Below are 22150 nucleotides of genomic sequence, written 5' to 3'. Positions count from 1 at the left end.
CCAGCTCTCCTGCAAAGGGCTACTCTGTCAGGCTGGCCACACTGTTTGAATGCCAAACATACACTTGCCAACTAAAACCAGGTTTCCTAGTTTCCAAGTCGGGGATCTTTCTAGTCTGTAATATCAGAAAAACCAAGAAGAGGGATAAATGTCCACAGGATATGAAAGGGGTGCAGACGAGCCTCTCCGAGAGGGGATTAGAGGTCTCAGTCCTGTTCTTTTACCCCCACCCATATGTTGCCTCCCACCCAATGTGCCTTGCACAAGGCTACCAGGGTACTGTGACTTCTTTGAGAAGTTGCTCATGGCCTCATAGCCCCTCAGTCACCAGCTTCATTAGCTAGTCTTAATTGTGCTGGCTCAGGGAGGGATGGGCTGGGTTCAGGAAGCCAAGCAAACCTTCCTTAGACTAGGTAAGCTGAGTGCCAAGGTGTGAGAGCCACAAGATGACTCTAGCACTTGTTTCTTCATCTGCAACTAGTTGAAGCGGTGGAAAACAGCTATGAGATCTTGCAAAGGACCTCCTCCTCCTTCTGCTCCAAGTTATGTTGCAAAGGAAGACTTGATGGGGAGAGGCAAGACCTGGACAGGGACCCAGTTTAAACGCAGTGGCTTGTAGCAAGAGGTTGGAATAGGGGTGGCACCGAAGGACACAACACAGACTTTTATTTGTGAATAATATAGATTCGGTTCTGGTAGCCAGCCTATCACCTCCTCATTTGGGACCCAGAGCACTGTGAGGAGGTCCAGAGACAATGGGGAATAATGTAAGACCTCTAGGTTGGGAATCAGCAGATCTGGGTGTTATTTAGACCTCTGGGCAATCCATATTTGTCTGGACTTCAGTGCCCTCACCTATTAAATGAGGGTGTTAAGAGCAAATTGAGATCCCTTCTGATTCTGAATATTTTTAAGTTTTCTCCTTTCTTTGGATTCTAGTGTATCCCCTAATAAAATGCGATACTTGGGCCCAGTGGTCTCTTAAGCTCATAAGGAGCTGTTTTGACTCAGAGTAAAGCTATTTGAGGGAGGAACAATCTTTAGGGAATTATGGGTTTGTTTTTTTGTCAGTCTACTCAATACCAAGCAGTGTCTTTACACAGTGCTTTTTTTTCCCCCCTGAAGCAATTGGGGTTAAGTGACTTGCCCAGGGTCACACAGCCAGGAAGTATTAAATGTTTATGAGATTTGAACTCAGGTCCTCCTGACTTCTTCACGGCTGGGACTCTATCTACAACGCCACCTAGTTGCCTCCACAGTGCTTTTAAAATGTTTTTTGGACTGGACGGTCCTGGTATCACCAGTATTTCCACATCACTCTTATACCTGGGTTAGATTGAGTTTGCTAAGAGAAGAGATATGGTTTTAGTTCATCATAGCCTCAAAAACATCCCTACCCATACTAAATTATCTAATTAAAGGGCTCTTCCCTACCTTCTCCTTACTACCTACTCTTTACTAAAAAATTATTTTAAAAAGTTTTAATGTCTTAAAAGCTAGGAGATTTTTTTTAAGGCGCCTGAGTCCAAACTTATTTTACAAATAAAAAAATAAAATAAAAAAAAAATCAGACCAGAGAGAACATAATTTGCTTAAGCTCGAACAGTTCATTAGGTGGTAGAGTTGGGATTCCAGTCCAGAAAATGGAGGCTCCATTATAAGGTTGCATTTCTACCTCAAGAAAAACTAGTCCTCCCCATGTCTAACTTGTGGGTATTATGTCAAGAGCTAAAATAAGCTCTTTAAGGACAAACATTGGAGGCCATAGGAAGGAAAACAGGGTACGGTGGGAAGGGAATTAGATTTGGTGCCAGGAGGGCCTGGGATAGAAGGTTGGCTCCATAATGGTCAAAAATGGACAAACAAATAGACTTTGGGTCTATTTCTTCGGTAGTCAGTATCTCTCTTGCAAATGCTGGGAATACAAAGAAAAATGAAAGACATTTCCTGTCCCTAACCAGCTCTGTTGGGGGAAGACAAATAAACAATTATGTACCAAAATGCTATATGAGAATAAAGCGAAATAATCAACAGAGAGAAGGCAGTAGAATTAAGAGAGACTGGGAAAGTCTTCCTGGAGAAAGTGGGATTTCAGCTGGTACTTGAAAGGAAGCCAGGGAGGCAGGCAAGGGAAAATACATGGAGTATGGGGATGGAGTGTCTTGTTCCAGGAAGGACAAGGAGGCTGGTGTCAGAATGAAGTGTGAGAAACCTGTAGTTTGGGTGGGCTGGGCCGGAAAGGAGAGGTTATGAAGGGCTTTGAATGCCAGAAAATTTTATATTTGATCCTGGAGAGGGAGTAATTGGAGTGTATTGAACGGGGAAGTGGGTTTACATGGTCAGACCTGTGCTTTATGAAGAAGTTCGACTGCAGTGGGGAGATATTTGTGGCAGGCAGACCCACCTGAAGCTTACTGGAAACATGAGGGCACCGGCCTAGCTGGTCCTGAGACTCCTAATCTAGCTCCAAATGCATTATCCCATGATTATTTCATTTTTGCCCTCACATCCTCAGAATCTTTAGTGCAGTGTCTGGGCCAAGGGTAAGAGCTTAATGACTGACTGACCAAAGAAGTGTCAAGAGTTGGGAGAAGGCCGAGAGATACCAAATTCTCATTTTACTTATGAAGAAATCAAGGTCCATAAATATCAACTATTAAAATATTCATATCACTACCCAAGAATCAGTGGCAGAAACAGGGCCAGAACTGCTGTTTCCTGAATCAAAGATATTCCTGTGCCTCCAAACAGCCTTGATGGAGAGTCCATTACACAGCTGAGCCCAGGGCCTTTGGGAGGTAACCTGGGAATCCGAGGTTATTCAATAGAGGGATGAGATAAAGCTGGTCAGCTACTCCCTGGGACTAGTACTTGAGGTGAGGAGTCCAGGGACAAAAACATTTTCTTTAGATCTGAGTTAACTACCCAGAAGTGCCAGAAAGGTCTGGGACCTATGAGGATATTAGCTGAATTCTGAGAAATCCTAGTCTATGTGGATTGGAGATGGGGGTCTGAGGAGACCCCAGAAATGCAACAAGACAACAGATCTCGGCAATACCTACTTAACATGCTGTGAAGTCAGACAGCCTGGCTACTTTGGGCAAATAAAGGGTCCAAGCCAGCACACTCAAAGCTCACATTTTCCTTCTGAATTGGTGTCATCCCCTAGTGGGGGCCAGGGCTTAAGTGACAAAATTCCTCACTGCTCCATTGTACCTTTTTCAAAACCCTAATTTCGTCCAACCCCCATGACAGCTTCCTTTGAGTTGGAAAGATCTCTGAAAAATATGCCCAAAATACCACTTGAGCTCGGTTTTTTCCAAAGTCCCCACGCCTGTTTATATGTTGATCTTACTGTGACATTATGCTTGGCTCTTTCCAAGATACCAATTATCTCCTAATTGCTGAATCTGAGTCTTTTCTCAGTCTTCCCCCTTCCTGACCTGTCATTGCTGATTAATCTTTTCCTCCTTTGGGTTTCCATTATCCTGCTTTCTCTTGGGCCCTTGTGTCACAGCCCTTCAAGACTTTGGTCTAGGACCTCTTCTCTTTACACTCTCAGGTGGATAACTCAATAGCTCCTGCGGGTTCTCTCTCACCAGAGCAATCCTGGATCAATGAAACCAGCCTCAGTTCTTTTTCTAAGCTGCCTGTTGAAAATTTCAAATTGAATGTCTTCTGCAGGTAACTCAAACTCAACATGCATGAAAAAAGAGCTTCTCTTACCTCCCTTCCCAATTTCTGAACTTTCCCATTCCTGGTAAAGAGGCCCCCATTCTTCTAGTCACCCAGTGGCTTCCTGTCATCTCTAGGACGTGAATTCCTCTGATACAGTGCCCCCTCTCCTCCACACACTAGGGGTCAAACTTGCCTTCTTCACACACGCTTCCTTTCCAGTTTCAGTGCTTTGGACTTGCCCTTCCCTTCCCATTGTCCTTGCCTGGAATGCTTCTTCCTCTTTACCTTCATCTCTTGGAATGTTTCCTTCAAGACTCAGCTTGTGACACTTTGTTCCCGAAGCCAGCGCTTGTACCCCCATACACGACTTCTCCAAGGTGACCTCATGTTCTATACACTTCACACAAACATGTCCCCTTCCTAGCCCAGCGTCAAAACCATCTCCCTTTTGTCTGTCTCTCTCCACCCAGCACAGTGCTCTGGGGCTCCCCTTTCACCCAGGACCATGCACAAAAGGCACATCTTTTGACCCCTCTTGGGGCCCTCTCCAGAGTATGTCCCCCACACCACAGCTAGCTCATTTGAGCTGGGGAGGCCTTGCCCATCATTGCCTGAGTTCAGGAAAGGGGCTCACTCAAAGTCCTATCCTGTGACAGATTTCTTCACTGTCAGCCCAGGTCTTTTCCCCCAACTACAATGTGGCCTCCCTTGTATTCTCCCGCCCCGATCAGTCCATCTGTCAGACAGAGCAGCAGAAAAAGGACTGGATGTGTCCATTAATGCTGGCCCTATCTCTGAGCCTCAGCTTCCTTGGTCTTGCAGGGACATGGCAATGAGAGTGCTGGCTCTGAAATCTGGCCTCTGGGCATGTCACTCAGTTTCCTCATCTGTGAAATGGGAATAATAGCACCAACTTCCCAGGACTGTTGTAAGGACCAAGTGAGACAGTAATTGTAAAGCACTTAGCGCAGTGCCTGGCACAAAGTAAGTGCTATTTAAAAGTTATTAATGCTGACTCAGACACTTACCAACTGTGTGAGGCTGGGCAAGCCAACTAAGCTGTTTCCTCAAGTACAAAATATGGAGAATAGCACCTATTTCCCAGAGCTGCTGTAAAGATCAAATAAGAGATCTGTGCCAAAGTGCTTGGCACAGTGTCTGGCCTGTAGTCAATGCTACATAAATGCAATTATCATATGGGGAGGATTAGGCTTTTGATATCCTCTCTAAACTCTGTTTGGATCCTCCAGACCAAGGAAGGTCATAGTCTTTTGCCCCATCAACCTCCCAGATGAGAAATTGCTTTAAACACGAGGAGCTCTAGAAGTCTTCTTATTCCTCAAGCCAAGAGCTTTAGGCTCAAACCCAAAACAGGTTTAAACACGCTAAACTGAATTCACTTTAGTCACTACTATTGATTCCTTCAAAGGCCCTTCCCTCCCCCCTCCCCCTACACAGCACACATTTCTCATAAAGTAGTTTTATTTAATATTTCAAACAAACTGAAGCAGAGAGAAATTGACGAAAAATTAAACCCACCCACCCACTCCTAGAAAAAAACTTGTTTGCCCTTCCCTGCCCCAGCTGGTGTCAGCAGCTTAAGACCCTGGGAGCTCCCTCCAGACACTGGGGGCTCTTGCCTCAGCACATGGTCTAGGAATGAGGCAGGACAGGAGAACCAAGGCCTGCCCAGGGCCAAGGATCTCTGAGGGTGACTGGGTCTCCCTCTAGTGGTCTGATGTGATGCTGCAAGTATCCAGAGCAGAGAAGGCTGGGGAGAACCCACCAAAACCAGCTCTAAGCCTCTTCTCCCTCCGCCCACCCCCCACCCCCCCTGGCTGTGGCAGAAGCGAGAAGGCCAGCAGGCAGCGTGACCCCTCCCCCCACCCCCCAATTGTAGCTGCTTCATTCTTCACTCACCTAATGCACACAAAAGCCTGTGGGATCCTCCTAGTCTCACCCAGGCGGATGAAATCCCCAGGAGGGAACAAAGTGGGCAAGGTCAGACCCCAGAGCTTCCAGGCTGAAGGGCCCAAGGCTGCCCCTCCCCAGCAAGGCCCTCTTCCATTCCCCACAAGCTGGAAAATGGGGCCTTGGTTTTAAAGATGAGGAAAGAAGGGCCTGGGGTGAGGAAAGGGGGCATTCTTCTTTGAAGAGGAGGAAAAAAAAACCACCCAAAACCCAAAAGGAGAAAAACCAAGATCAAACAGAAAACTAGAAACTCCCGTGAGGTAGAGAGTCTGTGTTCAGGGCTGTCAGGAGTCTAAGAGATTTCCAAGCGAGTCTGCGGGCTCCTTGTCTGAGGTAAAATTTTATAAGTTTATTTCGGGCCCGGGGGTTGCGGGGAGACGGTGTCAGGACTCCTCCGTGCCGGAGTCATCCTCGTCATCACCATAGCAGCTGTCGGCCTCCTCCTCCATATCGTCGTCCTCGTAGTAGTCATCGTAGAAGAGGTCCGAGCCCTCGTCCGGCGCAGGGGCCTTGGTCTTCACACAGTACTCTGCCAATGTTGTGGGCACCTTGACCCCATCCCGTTCCGCATCGACCTTGGTCCCCAGGACCTGCTTCCTGGGGAAAGGAGAGGAGAGAAGGGGTCAGGAGGCAGCAGACAAGAGCCAAAGAGCCCTGTCAACCTCATCTGGACTCTGGGGGTGATGCTATCTCAGCCTAGCCCTCTGTCAAATGGGGCTGGGGCCACCAGCCCCACCAACCCCGGGGGAGGGGAGTAACAGAAGTCAGAGCAGAAGCCAAGTGCCCCAGAAGCTGCTGGGGAGGGGCACAAGGGACGCCAAGGACAAGCCCAAATCCTTCTTGTCACCATCTGCAGGAGACCCTGACCTTTCCTTCCTAAGGCCTGTGGCTCATCGGGAGGGAGTCCCGGGTAAGAAAGCACAGTGTTTATGGCACAGGGTCAGGGCACTGCAAAGGGTGGGGGGCAGGTGATTTCCAGGCATAGATATAAGGCCTAATGGGCCACAGCCAGAAGAACCCTCCCCCTGAAGCCCCAGCTCTAGGACAAGAATTCACTGCCTCCTAGGTTGCCGGCTCAGGGGCCTGAGACCCAAGGAGGCAATGTCAGAACTGAGGCTGGCTGACCCAGGTGCGAGCCCAGACTCTCTTGACTTTGGTCTGGCCTAGCACACTTCCCTATCAACCGGAGGCCTCTTTCGAGCTTCTCAGGAGCTTTCCAGTTACAACGTTCTATGCCTGAACAATAGGAAGGAGGCTGATACTGATTTAGAGGGCTCACAGGCTGCAGTGTACTAAGAGAAACAGAAAATAAGGCTAAGGAAACAAAATAAGGACATAGGAGAGAGGCTTTCATTACCAAACTAAGGACTTTAATCTTTGAAAAATGGAAAGTAAACAGTAGAGACAAATCAAAGATTTCTGAGATGTGAGCCTAAGGAAACTGGGAGAATAGTAATGTCATTAATTAAAAGGAGACTAGGGAAGAAGCAGAAAGAGCAGTAGAATGGGGTAAATTATCTGTCATAAAACAGACAGACATGAAAGGAGATTTATTGTGGAAGGGAGTATGGGGGACATGGGGGAATCTGCAAATCTTACTCTTTATCAGAAGTGGCCCAAAGAAGTGGCACACACTTAAGTGGGTATGGAAAAAAAGGGAAGGGGAGGAAATGCTGATAAAAGAGAGGGAAGGGGCAGTCAGAAGCAAAGGGGAGAGAGACAGGGAGGGAGGGAGAGTGAGAGAAAGAGACAGAAGGGGGGGGAGAGAGAGAAAGTGGGGGAGAGAGAGAGAGAGAAGGATAAACAGAGGAAAGAGAATAGAGGAGATACATAATAATCATAACTAAAAAAAATTTATAGCAAATTTCTCTGATAAAGACCTAATTTCTCAAATATATAAAGAAATGCATCAGATTTATAGAAATAAGAGCCACTCATCAACTGATAAATGATAAAAGGATATGAATAGGCAATTTTCAGATGAAGAAATCAAAACTATATAATGTTATATGAAAACAACTCTAAATTGCTGTTGATGAGAAGAAAGGTAAATTAAAACAGCTCTGAGTTACTACTCATACCTGTCAGATTAGCTAATATGACAGAAAAGGAAAATGACAAATGTTGGAGTAGATGTGGGAAAATAAAGATCTTATATGCACTGCTGATAAAATGATAAAATGATTTAAGCAGGGGCAGTTAAGTGGAACAGTGGATAGAGTCTTGAAAGTCTTGGAGGACCTGAGTTCAAAATTGACCTCAGACACTTAACACTTCCTAGCTGTGTGACCCTGGGCAAGTCACTTAACCTCAATTGCCTCAGCAAAGAAAACGAATGCGAAAAATTGTTTTTAGAGTACTTGGGGTGGGGGAGAGAATAAAATATTAAATTTCTTTTTAAAAAGAAAAGGAAATTGAGATAAGAGACAAGAGAAATAGATACTGAGTTGAGAAGCCAGCAGGACATCTAGCAAACAGATGGAAATTTGGGTCTTGGACACAAAAAGAGATCAGGGCCAGGCCAAGGATATAGAATGAGAGGCTTCTGAATAATTGTTGATGTTGTGGGAGTAGAACAGATCATCATGGCAAAAAAAAAAAAAAAAAAAACAAACTCTAAGGAACAAGGCCTCGGAGAATGTCTATATCACTATTCCTGCACATTTTAGACAATACTGATTTCTGGAGATAAATATTACTATCTGTGTGTCTTTTACCTGTCTATCTTAGAACTAAAACTATAGACTGGCTTTGGGATGTCCTAAATATAGCAGTAATATGATGTTCCTTCTCATCAATATCTCTTTAGCCAGACTTTGCTAGGCCATAATGACCCCTAGGCATCTCTGAAAAACACAGGGATGAATAGTGACCTGTATGCAACAGGAATACTTTGCCTTCTGGAGAAAGCTGCCTCCAAGAGCCAGTCATCTCAGAGATGAAACCTTGGATGAAGTACTGATACTATATTTGAAATCCTGCCACTTTTTACCACCTAGAAAGCAAGCTGCAAATCTCATCTCCTTCATTCTTATGTATATGGGAGAACATTTGGATCCTTGGAAAGAAGAATTACAATAAAGACACATACAATCTGTTTCAGTCATGATTTCTTTGGACTTCTGGCCCTTACAGGATCTCATCTTGAGATGGAGGCTCAAGGCACCAGGATAGTTTGGCCTAGGACCCAAATCATTTAACTGAGCTGAGAATCCAATTCTAATAAACTGGAAAGCTTCTCAAACGATGGTAGTGATATATTTAAGCCTGATAGGGAAGGAGAAAGACTACATATTTTCTTGGTAGGAAAGGAAAGAGAAGTTACTTTGTCTGCAACAGTGAAGTAGTATGGTATATTAAGAGTAACAGACCAAGAAAGATTCAGGCAACCTGAGTTTTGAGTCCCAAAATTATTTCATTCCTCAATTCTGATTTCCACACTGGTAAAGTTGGAATAATATTTATTATCTCTCAGGGATGATTGGAAAGATCAAAACAGAAATAAAAAACTACACAACTATGAGTTATGGAAATGGTTTTTGAAAAAACTTAAATCTTAAATCAAGAACGGAAAAATGGGACAAAAAATACATACAAAGGCAAGACATTGAGGGGTTAGTTTTGGTTTCTTTAGTGCTTGATAGGGAGAATTCTGAGCTTCTGCTCCAATGCAAGACAAGCTAGAAGAGGCTGCTGGGAATTATTAAATTAAGAACTTAATGATAAAGAAGGTGATAAGCACACTACCCATGGCATTTCCTATAAGACCTCATTCAAGAAGCTACCTTAATTTCTAATTTTCTCTAGTGATCCTTTGAAATGATCCTTTCATTCCTGCTATATGATTTTTTTTTTTTTTTGCACTTCTCAAAATACACTTTATATTGTAACTTATGTGTGTTTACATGTCGTAAGCAAGATAGTGTGTGTGATGGACTGGAAAAAGACCTGGGCTTGCGAGTCAAGAGAAGCTTGCTTCAAAGCCCACCTGTAGGGCTGACTATAACAATGAGCAAGTTATATAATTTTTCTTAATCTATCAATAAACATTTGTTCTGCATGCTAAGCACTGTTGCTGGGAATAAAAAAAATTTCAAGGCCTATATGCTTTATCAGAAGAAACAAGTACAAGTGTTTCAAAAGTCTTAGTGCTTTAATGATTTAAAACTGCATCAAGACTTTTGGATACCCCGGTTAAAATTATATACAAAATATCTACATAAAAATACAAATTAAACATCTACTAGTTAAATACAAAGTGGTTAAATACAAAGGGAGGTTAGTGCTTTAGATAGAAATAGGAAAGTCTGGAAGAGTGGTGGGTTTGGGGAAAAGATGAGCTTTCTTTTGGACACGCTGAGTTTTAAGATGTTTCCAGAGTTATCCTACTTTGAAATTCCCAATAGTCAGGTAGTGATGAGAACAGAATAGAACTAGATATACTGAGAGATGGGAATTATTTAAATGGAGATGATAATTAAACCCACAGGAACTGATGAGTTCAACAAATAAGAGTCTTTATAAGAAAAGAGAAGAAGGCCCAGAACAGTATCTTTAGGAGGACCCACAGTGAGGAAGCAGGATTTAGAGGTTAAGATAGCAAGGAAGATTGAGAAGGAACAATCAGATGGGTAACATGAAAAGCCAGAGGAGTGAGTATTCAGAAAGGGAAGGTAATTTCATTAACAGTTTCAAATACAGCCAAGAGAGGTCACGAAGGGTGAGAACTGAAAAAAGACAGTTATTTCTGATAAGAAATCTTTGGTAACTTTGGAAAGAATAGTTTCAATTTGAGTTCAGAACACAAAGGGTTAAGACAAGCAGAAAAAGTATAAACAAGGAATACAAACAGCTTGTTCTAGGAGTTTAACAAATAGAGGTAAAATATAGAATAAAAGCTTGAAGGAATGGCAAGGTGTAGTGTAAGTTTTTTAAGCACAAGAAAAACTTGAGCATATTTCGAGACAGTTGGGAAAAAAGAGATAAGGAGGAATTGTAGAGGGGATAACTGAGGGGGGGCAATTTACTAAAGAAGATTGGAGAAGGAGAAGGTCAAAATCAAGCAGGTCAAAATCTTTCCAGATCCCCAAGAGGTACTACCTCTTCCTCCTAAATACCCCATTATTTATTCTCTATGTCCCTTATCTAGGTACTTTCTGCATATCTAACAAAATGCAGGCTCCTTAAGAATAGGCATTAATTATCTCAAATATGTAAATAACTTTGTCAACCTATAAAAATTCAAGTCATTCCCTAATTAATAAATGGTCAAATGATATGAACAGGCTGCTTTCTGATGAAGAAATCAAAACAGTTTATAGTCATATAAAAAAATACTCTGGAGAAATGCAAATTAAAACAACTCTGAGATATCATTTTACACTGACAGAAGGAGAGAGTGACAAATATTGGAGGGGATGTGGAAAAATTAGGCCCTTAAATCAGTATTGGTGGATCTGTTAGCAGATCCAACCATTTTAGAGAGCGATTTAGAATTAATACCACTATTAGATCTCTTTCCCAAGATGATTAGGGAAAATGGAAAAGAACATACATGTTCTAAAATATTTATAGCAGTTCTCCATGTGGTGATAAAGAATTGAAAATTTTGAGGATGCCTGTCAACCGGGGAATGGCTAAATAAATTGTGGTATAGTTCATAATGAAACATTACTCTGCTATAAAAAATTCTAAGCTCAAAAAGTGTAGGAGATTATGTCAAGTGATTCTGAGATGAGGTAATCCATGGGGAATGGCCTCAATTTTCTCAGTAACAGAAAAGAAAAGGTTCTAAATTGACAGATCAGAGGTTATAGGAATATTGAGAGAAGGACTGAAACCTTCTGTGAGCAATGAAATAGTGACCATCAATTAGAGAGGACTGTCTTGTTGCAATGAGAGTCTAGTACAGGGGTCCTCAAACTATGGCCTGCGGGCCAGATGCAGCAGCTGAGGATGTTTATCCTCCTCACCCAGGGATATAAAGTTTCTTTATTTAAAGGCCCACAAAACAAAGTTTTTGTTTTTACTATAGTCCAGCCCTCCAACAGTCTGAGGGACAGTGAACTGGCCCCCTATTTAAAAAGTTTGAGGACCCCTGTTAGATGTGAGTAACATAAATCTGGGATATACCTCAAACAGCACAGTAGAAAAGGAGGGCAGGAATAATCTAGGGCCAAGCATGGGATGATTGCGCGACAGGATAAAGGCCAAAGGAATAAAGAGGAAAAGGTAGAGCTGAATTGGTTAGCTACGAGCTCAAGGTTGGCAGAAGAAGAAAGTAAAAGGCAAACAAAAGTCATAATGGTCTGAGAAAAGTAAAAAATAATGGAAGAACTAGAGGTCACAGGGAACTAGAAAATATTGAGAAGGGGGTATGTATGTTGGAGGGAAAAATGCAATGACAAAAAGAGGAACACATGGAAGCCAGAGTGATGAGGCTGTGGCTGAGGTGGGGAACGGGTTGGTCATTACAGAATAGTCATTCCAAAAGCACAGTGGAAAAGGCTGAGTAGGAGTAGAACAGTTATGGGGCAGGATTAAGGAAGATGGGGAGGAGATAAGAGGAGGTTGGAAAAAGAGGACATGGAGTCAAATAGTCAGTGTAATGTCCTGAAAAAATTCCTAGGAAGCCAAGCTCTCCTTCCCTCCACCCTTTTTCAGTTCTCTCAGGTCATTACTCTTGGTTCTGAATTTCCTCCCATCTCTTGACCTCTAGTTCTCATCCTTCTCCCCACCATCCATCTATTGCTTCTCAATGTACTCCTCCTGTACCCTCTGGCCCATTCAGTGATGGCCTAAATTTAACACTCCATCATCAACAAATCTCTCTGAACCCAGGGGCCTCTTCCTGATCAACGTTCTCTTTGAACCTTGGTTTCCTCTTCTATAAAATATGGATAAATAAGTTACATCCCTTTGGAGTAAGCTGGGAACCCAGGGGCCCTCTAGCCTAACACATTCGTGAACATGCTCAAAGATCAACCAGCTTTTGTGTGAAGGAATCCATTGCCTCCTAGATCACTCAGTACAGTGCCAGCACTCAGTAGGTGTTTAATGTTGACTGACTGATTGATTGATCACAGTACTTATCCCAAAGGCTGGTTGTAAGAATGAACTAGGTAATGAACAGAAAGTGTCTGGTAAACTATAAAATGCAATATCTAAGTAACAGTTGATGCTTCCTCTAACACAGCTAAGCACTATGTTTTCCACCTAACAGGCGATTAATATTTGTTGAATAAGAAAACCATTCCCTGTCCACATAGAGGACTCATAGCCTGCCTACTGCTGGACAGCTGTGGCACAAGGGGAACATGTGGGTCTAACCACTGCATGTCTCTAACCTCCAACTGCCACACTGAGGAGAAGGACTCCTCTATACTGCCTTGCCAGCAACACTCTTCCAAGACAGTTGTGAAGAGATCCTTATACTAACCAAAGCACCATAGGAATGTGAAGGGCCTGACAGGCAGCTCCCTCCCAACTCACCGGATGATGTCTGTATATTCCCGGTCCTTCCCTTTGCTGTCTTTCCATTTCCTGTACATCACGGAAGCATCCACATTGGCTGGTGAGAAGGTGTTGGGCTCATTTAGGAGGGAGATCACGCTCAGGAGGATGGTCCTATCAGCAAAGGAAGGGTTGCATTGAAGTCATCTACTTAGAAAGCACCACCATGCTGAGACCCTCCCATGACTAGCAAGAACCTTTCTGAATGACCCAGATATTCCTCGTGGCATAAAGAATTGAAGTCCACCCACAGCACCATCAAGTAAGAAAGTGCCCACCTGAGACAGACTACGGGGATGAGAGAAAGGCCCTGGAAAGGAAGCCTATGGACGATCAAGGAGATGTTTCTAGGTAACAGACTAAGAAGGGATGTGGCTCAATGGAGAAGTAGGGAGGCACAATGAGAAGTATGCTGCATTTGGAGACAAAGAATCGGGTTCAAGTGTTGGCTCTGTATCACTCCTGTGACTCTAGACAATGTTTTCTCTTTGATCTCAGTTTCATTGGACAAGGCAGCCTGAGAGTCCATTCCAAATCTAAATCTATGAGGCGAATGGCATGTGACAGTCAGCTGTGTCTTATGTCTTCTGAGAGTCTCGGCATTGGAAGAGAACTTCGAGCTGGATTAATCCAATCCAGTCTGTGTTTGAACAAGAGTCTCCTTCTTTTACAGAGAAGGTCATTCTTTGACCTTCGAATGGTCATTCATTGACACTGTAATCTAGTGAAAGGGAACCAACTCCAGCCCAGTTCACTTTTAGACAGTGCTAAATAGTTGTTAATGAGCTTTTCTTTACACTGAATCTTAAACCAGGCTCTGAGCTCCACAAAGTCAATGCCGTCACAGCTTCTGCATACAATATGCACTTAATGTTTGCCGAATAAATAAAATGAAAAATTTATGTCTTCTATTAGTGGTCGTGCATATGGGCTAAGTGCTTGGCTATAGGAGAGAAACATTCCCTCTGCTAGTTCTATTTTTCTCTCTGTCTTTAAATTGCCATGGGTCCTTGGACAAATGACTTCTGCTCTGATCAGTAAAATAAGGTCTGTTTCATTTCTGACCTACAAATCTAGAAGATGATGAGGGATATGGAGAGCAGCATTTCCATTCTACCCTTCTCTCCCTGTGGTCTTTTAAATTTAGTGATTGCTAAGGAGAAGCCAGGCTAACTGATGCCCAAAATCACCTCCTTCAGGACCTCAACAAGGGAGTGCTTATGTGATCCAATCTGGATCAGGTAGGTTTTGCTGCACTCACAAGAGCATTCAGCTCTTGTAAAACTTGTAGAATACTCAATGTAGTCTTTTAAAGAGCTATATGGTCATGAATTAATTCCCTTTTCTCAGTGGGACTTAGCACCCATTGGGGGGAACTCACCTGACATTTTGGGTGGGGTTCCATCGCTCAGAGGGAAGCTCTCCACTCTGGGGATCATCTACTGGAGGGTGGAGGATTGAGATACAAACATCCCCAGTCTAGTCAATGGGGGGCAGGGAAAAAAGGGAAAATGTGAGAGGAGAAAGAAAAATATTAGCTTTTGTAGTCAGCATTGAAATTGAAGTCCCCTTTGAGGGGAAATGGATCACAATGATGTGGAAGACGAGGACCTTTCCTTGAATAAAACTTGCTCCACTCTAGCGGGAAGACAGGCATCTACATGCCCAAAGATAGTCTCACAGACCAGGATGGATAGTTCAAGCTAATTTCATCCATCATTTGGCCTGACTTAAGGTTCTAGTTACCTGCTTGTCTAAATCCATGATACTTTCAAATTAAAACACTCTCCACCCTGAAACTGGCTTCAGGTCAGACACTAAATTGGTCCAGTCTCAAGGCAAGTCTCAGCTTGTACAAGACAAATAAATGCTCTGGAATATAGCATTGAGGCGGTCTCACCTCAGCTCTCATTTTAAACCTCAGAGTAAGGATGTGCACAAAGGCAGTCAGCAGATGCAGACTCTTTAAGGGTGGGGCCCTGCTTTCTACTTCTCTTGCACCCAACAACACATAGCACAGTCAAGTCATATAGCAGGCATGTAAATACTTGTCCTGCTGAGTACCCTTGGGGAAGGACTCATAAAAACTTCAGGAATCCCAAGAGGCAGAAACAATCTGGGGCTTACCTCATAGATGTTCGGGTGCCACATTTTTGTGAGGAACCGGAAAGCTGGAGGGGAGTAGGGGTAATCAATAGGAAACTTGAGGCGGGCCTGAGGAGGGAAGTAACAAGGAAAAAAAAATGAGAAGGGAATGGCAGAACATTCCTATGTCTCCTTGTAAAGTAGAAAAAGCACCAGCCTTTTTCTAAATTCCAATCCTGCCTCCAAGATGTTTACTAGCTGTGTGATTGGGCAAGCTGGTTAACTTCTCTGAATCTAAGTTTCCTAATCTTCAAAATGGGGTCAATAACACTGATGCTCATACCTCAGAGGGCTGAAGTGCTTTGGGAACCTTATAGTACTAAGAGTTATTGTTATTTTGGTATAATATATGTGGGGACTCTAGACTAGGAATCAGAAGAGTCCTGAGTTGTAAGTATGGTTCTGACACTTACTCAGTGACTTCAGTAAATAACTCCATCTTTCTACCTTCTGACATGAAAGCTATTACTGTCATGGAAGAGGAGAGACCTGTTTGTCCCTAAAGATAAGTAGAGAATTCTTCCTATACTCTTCCCTGCCCTTTTCATAATAGTTTAAACACAGTTTAGTCCCTTTATAAAAACCCATTCTGTGTCCATATGAGGTAACTTTCTTGGAGCCCACCTGATCAGATTCTGCTCTTGTTGCAAGTAATTTCAGGCCTCGGGCGTCCTTCTGGGCTGCTGACAGCACAGTACCTATCATTCATTTCTTCCCTGTCAAAATTATCATCCAAGTTATCCTTCCTTTTCTACCCTTGTGACTAGAGCCCAAAACCCTCTAAGGACAGGAGCTCCAGACTGGAAGTGTCTGCCAAAAGATCAGCTCATGGCCCCACTTGGCCTTGGTAAGAAAATGCTCTGCCAGCACACAACTGGGTTTCTAATGGTCCTTGGAAGGACCCAACAGGCTTGAGGAAGCACTTTTTGACCAGGGACTTTAAAGAGGGCTAAGGATCTTGATTTAAGAAAAGTCACTTCCCTCTGTTGGCTGTGACTTGAGCATAGGTCTTTCTGATGTAACCTGTGCCAGTGTGTTGCAAAGCTTTTGTGATGACAGCTTTGTTATCTTCCTCTTTGGCTGACCAGCTGGTGAAGCAGGTAAACAGAGGAAGTACAACTCAAATGTTTTTGTTTATTGGAAGCTATTTAGGATGGCCAGGCCCTGAACCCTAGTTGCTTGAAATACATATGAAGTCAGGCTATGACTTGAGGTTGACCAGCAAATGGCAACTTTATTTGTGATAAAGGATAATCACATATATATCTCCAGGAGAATAATATTATCTAATGATAAACCTTCAAATGTACAGCTAGATCCCAAATCACCCACAGCAGTCCCTCTTGCCCCCAAATTCTCTAACCTTTTTTAGAAATGTTAAGCACAAGGAATTAGTTTGTGGCTACTAGTTTCCAACTTTCTTACAAATACACAGAATATCTCAATTCTCAACATTGACTTCAGATTCAGAGAAGGAAGTTGGTTTCATTTTTGAGGCTGACAGGTTCTGAAAGAAGCAGTCTTTGAGATAAGACTATAGCAACAAAAGAAAGTGGTACCAGAAGTAGAGATGCACTACAATGCAAAAATATTCCCCTGGGAGATTCATCCTATTCTACGCACATCAAAAATTATATCTAGAGTTGGTGAAGAGAGAATAGCTATTATTTTATTTATGTTCATTCCTTCTTGCCTGAGACCCTCTAGCAGATGCATTGTAATCAGGGTTCAAGGCAGAAAACTGGTTAAAGAGAATGGGAGAATAATTTTCTAAGAACCAAAAGGTATGTGACCTTGGACAAGGCCCTTCTCAAGTAAAGGCTGGAAGACCTTTCATTTGGCATGATCTATAATATTCTTATACATTTTATCTACAGGGAATTCCTATACATGAACAAGAAAGAATGAAAAATTTGCACTTATTTCTTAAGTGCATATACTCTGTGCTAAGCACTGCACTGAGTCATGGGGTTACAAAAAAAAAAAAAAAAAAAAAAAAAAAAAGCAAAGACAATCCTTTGTCCTCAAGGAACTTACATTCTAGGGCAATATATATAGGGGAATTAATATCCAGAGAGGAATATTTTGATCCAGAAAGTTACATGGACAGAATGAGGGTGTAGGATAGTAGACTGACACACACCCTCATCCAGGAACAAGCAGAGTTGATCTGAACATGATTCATCCTGGTCACAATAAACTAAGTGAGCTAATTTTATGATTCTTTCTAGGTCTTCTCCCTTCTCTATAAAATGAAAGAGACAGACTGGATGATCTTTTCCACCTCAGTCTATGAACTTGTATGAAATCAATGGAAACGATCCAGAAGGCAGTGTCTAATAGAGAACAACAATAGATTATTCTAGGAAACAACAGATAGAGAGAAGTCAGCAAGGCTACAGGTAGGATTCTGGATTATTTCACTGGATCAAAGGTAGAACTGGCTAGTTATCTAGCTGCTTCCTAGCAGGTAAAAATAAGCTTTCTCAGAAAAGGGTTAAACAGTTCACTCTCTCTAAGGAGGACTAGCCTTTCAGCACAAAAGCAGGTCCCATCTCTCCAGTAAGATCCCTATCTCTTCTCTGGAAAGATGAAAAAAATCATCTGACATACCCAGTTCAGATCTGCAGCCAAGAGTTCACATCCTGAGTCCCACCCGAGGTTCTTTAGGCCTCAAACCAAAAACAAACATCAGTCACACTGGCCTGTGAGACTTCTGGAATTACACTCTTTACAAAACTGGCAGCTGGGCCCCTGGCCCATTGGGTAACAGCCGTTAAAAGATTAGCACAATAATGCAAACACAGACATCTGCCTTGCCAGCTCCAGCTTTCCCCTTGCCTGCCATCCCCAGAACAGCCTCATTGATCTCTTGTGGTTTCTCCCAGTTGATCTGGTTCAATCACAGCTTCAACCTGCAGTTTGGGCCAAGGTCTGCCTTGGACATGTAGGGAGCCTTGCAATCAAGACCCAAGAACAGGATCTGAAAGCCTGTTCATGCTCAGAGAAAGATGTTTTATTACATGGTTCTAGACTTGGCCCATGAAACCAGGGCTGACCTCTTATCTGGTAATCCTACTCCAGTTTTCATCCAGACCTCTGCCTCTCCCTTCCCCCTACCCCAAATGGGATAGAATAGTACCAGAATGAGTAAAACCTAAACCATGTGCAATTATAACATTTTTGGTGATAAAATATTATCCATAGGAATAGAAAAAATATTATTAAGGTTGCAAAGATCCCAAAGCTCAGGCCTCTGGAGAAACTTCAAGAACATTTACTGAATTGAATTTGCTGGCCTAAGGGCCACAGGAAGAGAGAAAAAAAAAAAGGGAAGCCTATTTTAGGGGGCAAATATAAGCCCTGACTTTTCTTTGTAAAAGCCCAGGATGTTAAAATCCTTAGCAAAGAGCCCAAAGAAAAGCAAACCTCCTCACAAAGAGTCTGACTGGTTCCATTTTTAAGGGGAGCAATGAAGCAGTAGATTTCTGCACTGGCCTTGCAGAGGCTAAAGGAGTAACAGGGTCCTGGCTGGGAAGTGTGACATGGACTTCTTTGGCTGAATGGGGCTTGAGAGGTTACCAAGTTGAACCATATATAGGGGACAACTTTTCTGAGCTGGCCTGTCATAAATGGGACTGGAAATGGAGAAGGTGAACCCCCCATCTCCTGAAATGCTAGTTATGGCTATTTTTCAGTCATTTTCTGGTTTGCCTGGGAAGCCTGTGATACCTTCATTGGAAGGCTCCAGGTAACAACAGCCTTCTAGGTCCAGCAATCAGACAGAAAGCCTGCTTCCAACTCAGCTCTAAACCAGTCTCCTCCCCCAGCCAGACCCTCTGTTCCCCAACAATAGGGTACTCTGCACTCCACTAGCTCCAAAGGACAACATGAGGGATTGGAAGCAGCTATATCCAGGGCTCTTTGTTTCCTCTGGGGAGAGGAAAGAATGGGGAAAAGGGAAACAGAGTAAGGAGCTTGAAGACAGTAAAGTGGAGCAAAACAACCCAGAATTAATGAAAGGGCATCACATCACAGGTCCTTAAATGAAAACAAGGAAAAGTATCCTTATCTTTTAGGGCTGGAGAGAATAGGGAAAAAATATCATAGGGTTAGTAGTAGTGGTTTTCAAGAGTAAGGAGGAAAAAAAAAAAAAGATGAATGAATGGACTTATCTTGGGGGACAGATAATAAAGAAAAGGAAATTTAAGATTAAGAGGGGGAAATAAGAGAAGGGGAGGTTCAGATTATCCTGGGGACAATTTTTGAGCACCAGGGGGTAATTAAAAATAAAGGAAACTGATTACTACTGGTGCAGTACCTCACAGAAGTAAGTCTAAAAGCTGAGAGAGATGTGTGTATGAGGTGAAGAAGAGAATGATTCTGGGAAAAGGATGTGTGCAACCACACACAAATATGGTCTTGTTTGTGTGTGCACACACACAAATATGCCCATCAAAGAGATGGGGCAACCACTTAAGTATGTGTTATGAAAATCTATTGTGTGAACCAAGAGGAGTGTATGCATGTATAAGGAATGTTGGGGGGGGTTAGTATGATGTAGATTTAAAAGGGGGGGACCATATGTGTATGTGTGTTTGTAAAAGATAAGGGAATTCTAGGACATATGGATGATGGAAGAATCTAGTCTTTGTGTGTAACTCATGGAAGAACCATTCTCTGTGTATGTCTGTTATGTGTAAGAAATGATAGAATCCCTAGGGAGCCTATGTTAGATATGGAGGTAGCTACCTCATGTGTGTGCATGTGTGTAAGAGATGAGAGACTCTATTCTGTAGGTGAATGTAAGGGAAAGTATCATACAAGTGTGAGAGAGAGAAACAAATCTATTGTGTACTTGGGCAAGAGATGAGAGAATCTATCACGCATTTGTGTATAAGAAATGAGGCTCTTCATGTGTGCCCAGGCACGCATGTGCATAAAAATTTATTCTATGGCATAAAGAAAATGTATGTTTGCACAATCTAGTTTGTGTACGTGTGAGACCCTCACATGTATGTAAAAGAATTCACTGTATGGGAAAGGTTGACAACATAATTATGCATGTTGTGTAAATGGGGAGAATCTTTTGAGTGGGTAAGTGTGTGTGGTATGTGTATGGAAAATCTACCTTGTGCATGCTGGAGAACACCATGTATGTGAGGGCCTACAAATGGGGGGAGGGGTTGAATCTATCATGTGTATAAAGGGCAGAGACTATCTTTCTTCTGTGGGAAAATCTTTTGTGTGAACATGAGAGATGGGAAAATTTATCACAAGGCTTTCGTTAAAATAAGGAGAATCTATCATCAGCACACGTACGTCTCTCTGGAGTAATATGTGTACAGACTATATGTGAGAATGTACTATATATGTGTGAGAATGTAGCCTCTCTCTGCGCATTCACATGTACTGAAAAGATCTAGCCTGCGTGTGGGGGGGAGATGAGAAAGAGGGAAACAGACTCTACCTTGCCTGTGTCTGCAAGTGCAGAGCAGAATCCACTCTACATATACATATATATAAAAGAGAAGACAATCTGTCCTGTTGTAAATATGAGATTCAATCAACTTCTCAGGCTAAAGAAATGGTAAGAACACTTACCATGGGAGGTATGGAAGACCAGGAACCAAACAATACGGGCAGTGTGTGTACAAGGAGGTAGAAAAATACATCTGTAAGGGCAGTGTAGAAAGAACCTGCCACGGGGTGAGATAAGGGATAGAGAAGCCACAGGAAGGGGCAAGAAAGGAGTTTTACAGAGGGAATCTGGAGGGAAGGCCGTGTATGTGTTAAAAAATGAGGAAACACACCATGGTGGGGGACAAATGGGAGAATCTACCAGGGGAGGGGGTAGGAAATGGAAACTCTCCCACGAGGGGATTGTAAGAGCTGGAGGATTCGATCATGGAGAGGAGTAAGAGATGGGGGAACCTATTCTATAAGAGGAAAGAGATAGAGAACCCATTATGGGGGCAAGGGATGGGGAATCTACCGTGGAGGTAATAGATGGGAGAAATCTACCACGGAATGTAATAGATGGGGGAAACTACCATAACCGGGGGGAGGGGGGTAATAGAAGGGGGATTCTACCAAGGGGGAGGGGGGTAAGAGATGGGGAAACCAACCCTGGGAGGGGTCGGAGAAGGGAGCCTACCACGGCGGGGGGGAGGGAGGAGGGGAGGGGGGGGGGGTCAGAGACGGGGAACCTACCACGGCGGGGGTGGGGGCCAAGGAACCCCGCGGGCTGCCCGGGTTCCCCGCGGCCTGGCCCCCGCGTTAGGTATCGGGCTGCTCTCTGCCTTACCTTGAAGTAGCCGCCCTCGTAGTAGGTGTTGGGGGGCCCGAAGATGGCCACCTCCCAGTTGTACAGGTCTCCCTCGTCCACCAGGGTCACCCGGAAGCCCTCGACCGGCTCCTCCTGCAGCCCCTTGAGCTCCAGGAGCAGCGCCTTCTGCGAGCTGGGCACCAGCGGCCGGGCCATGGCGGTGGAGGGGGCGGCAGTGGCAGCGGCAGCGGCAGCGGCAGCAGCGGGGGTCGGGGAGGCGGCGGCAGCGGCAGGGGCAGCGGCGGGGGCGGGGGCCGGGGCCGAGGTCGAGGGGCCGGGCTGGGCCGCGTCGGGGGAGCTAGGCCGCACGGCCGCCCCGGGCTCGCGTGACGGGCCGGGCCGAACGCTCTGGTCAGGGGGGGAGGAGGAGCCGCCGCCGCCGCCACTGCCGGGAGCCGCCGCCTCCGAGCCCTGAGCCCCCGAGCGCTCCACTCGCTCTGGATCCCCGCTCCCCCCCCAGCCCAGCCCAGCCCGGCCCCCCGCTCCGCCCTCTCCTCCCCCGGCCTCGCCCTCCCC

General features: G+C 44.1%; 1 protein-coding gene across 2 annotated transcripts; it reads right to left on the bottom strand.

Annotated features, from left to right (window-relative positions):
* Positions 1-5961: 5961 nt before the first annotated feature.
* CDC34 (cell division cycle 34) lies at positions 5962-21845 on the bottom strand. Of its 2 annotated transcripts, none has more exons than XM_031948268.1 (5): positions 21614-21845; positions 15289-15375; positions 14543-14640; positions 13141-13275; positions 5962-6246 (listed from the first exon to the last, which is right to left on the bottom strand). In XM_031948268.1, exons 1-5 carry the CDS (start codon positions 21788-21790, stop codon positions 6033-6035), a joined length of 711 nt encoding a protein of 236 aa, XP_031804128.1. In that variant the 5' UTR covers positions 21791-21845; the 3' UTR covers positions 5962-6032. The 2 variants fall into 2 exon arrangements, with proteins under 2 accessions (XP_031804128.1, XP_031804129.1); XM_031948269.1 differs by lacking the exon at positions 21614-21845 and adding an exon at positions 15931-16275.
* Positions 21846-22150: the final 305 nt, after the last annotated feature.

The sequence above is a fragment of the Sarcophilus harrisii genome, chromosome 1 (genome assembly GCF_902635505.1).
Source record: "Sarcophilus harrisii chromosome 1, mSarHar1.11, whole genome shotgun sequence".
In the NCBI taxonomy this organism is placed as follows: Eukaryota; Metazoa; Chordata; class Mammalia; order Dasyuromorphia; family Dasyuridae; genus Sarcophilus; species Sarcophilus harrisii.
Note: the sequence above shows the minus strand (reverse complement) of the source record. Positions and strands in the feature narration are given on the sequence as shown.

What these genes read in the sequence shown, in the direction of transcription:
- CDC34 (XM_031948268.1), bottom strand. Translation starts at nt 21,790, where the DNA reads ATGGCCCGGCCGCTGGTGCCCAGCTCGCAGAAGGCGCTGCTCCTGGAG. An exon ending in GGCACCCGAACATCTATGAG is followed by an intron (nt 14,641 to 15,288) that starts GTAAGCCCCAGA and finishes CCCATTGACTAG; the next exon opens with ACTGGGGATGTTTGTATCTC. An exon ending in GAATATACAGACATCATCCG is followed by an intron (nt 6,247 to 13,140) that starts GTGAGTTGGGAG and finishes TCCTTTCCCCAG; the next exon opens with GAAGCAGGTCCTGGGGACCA.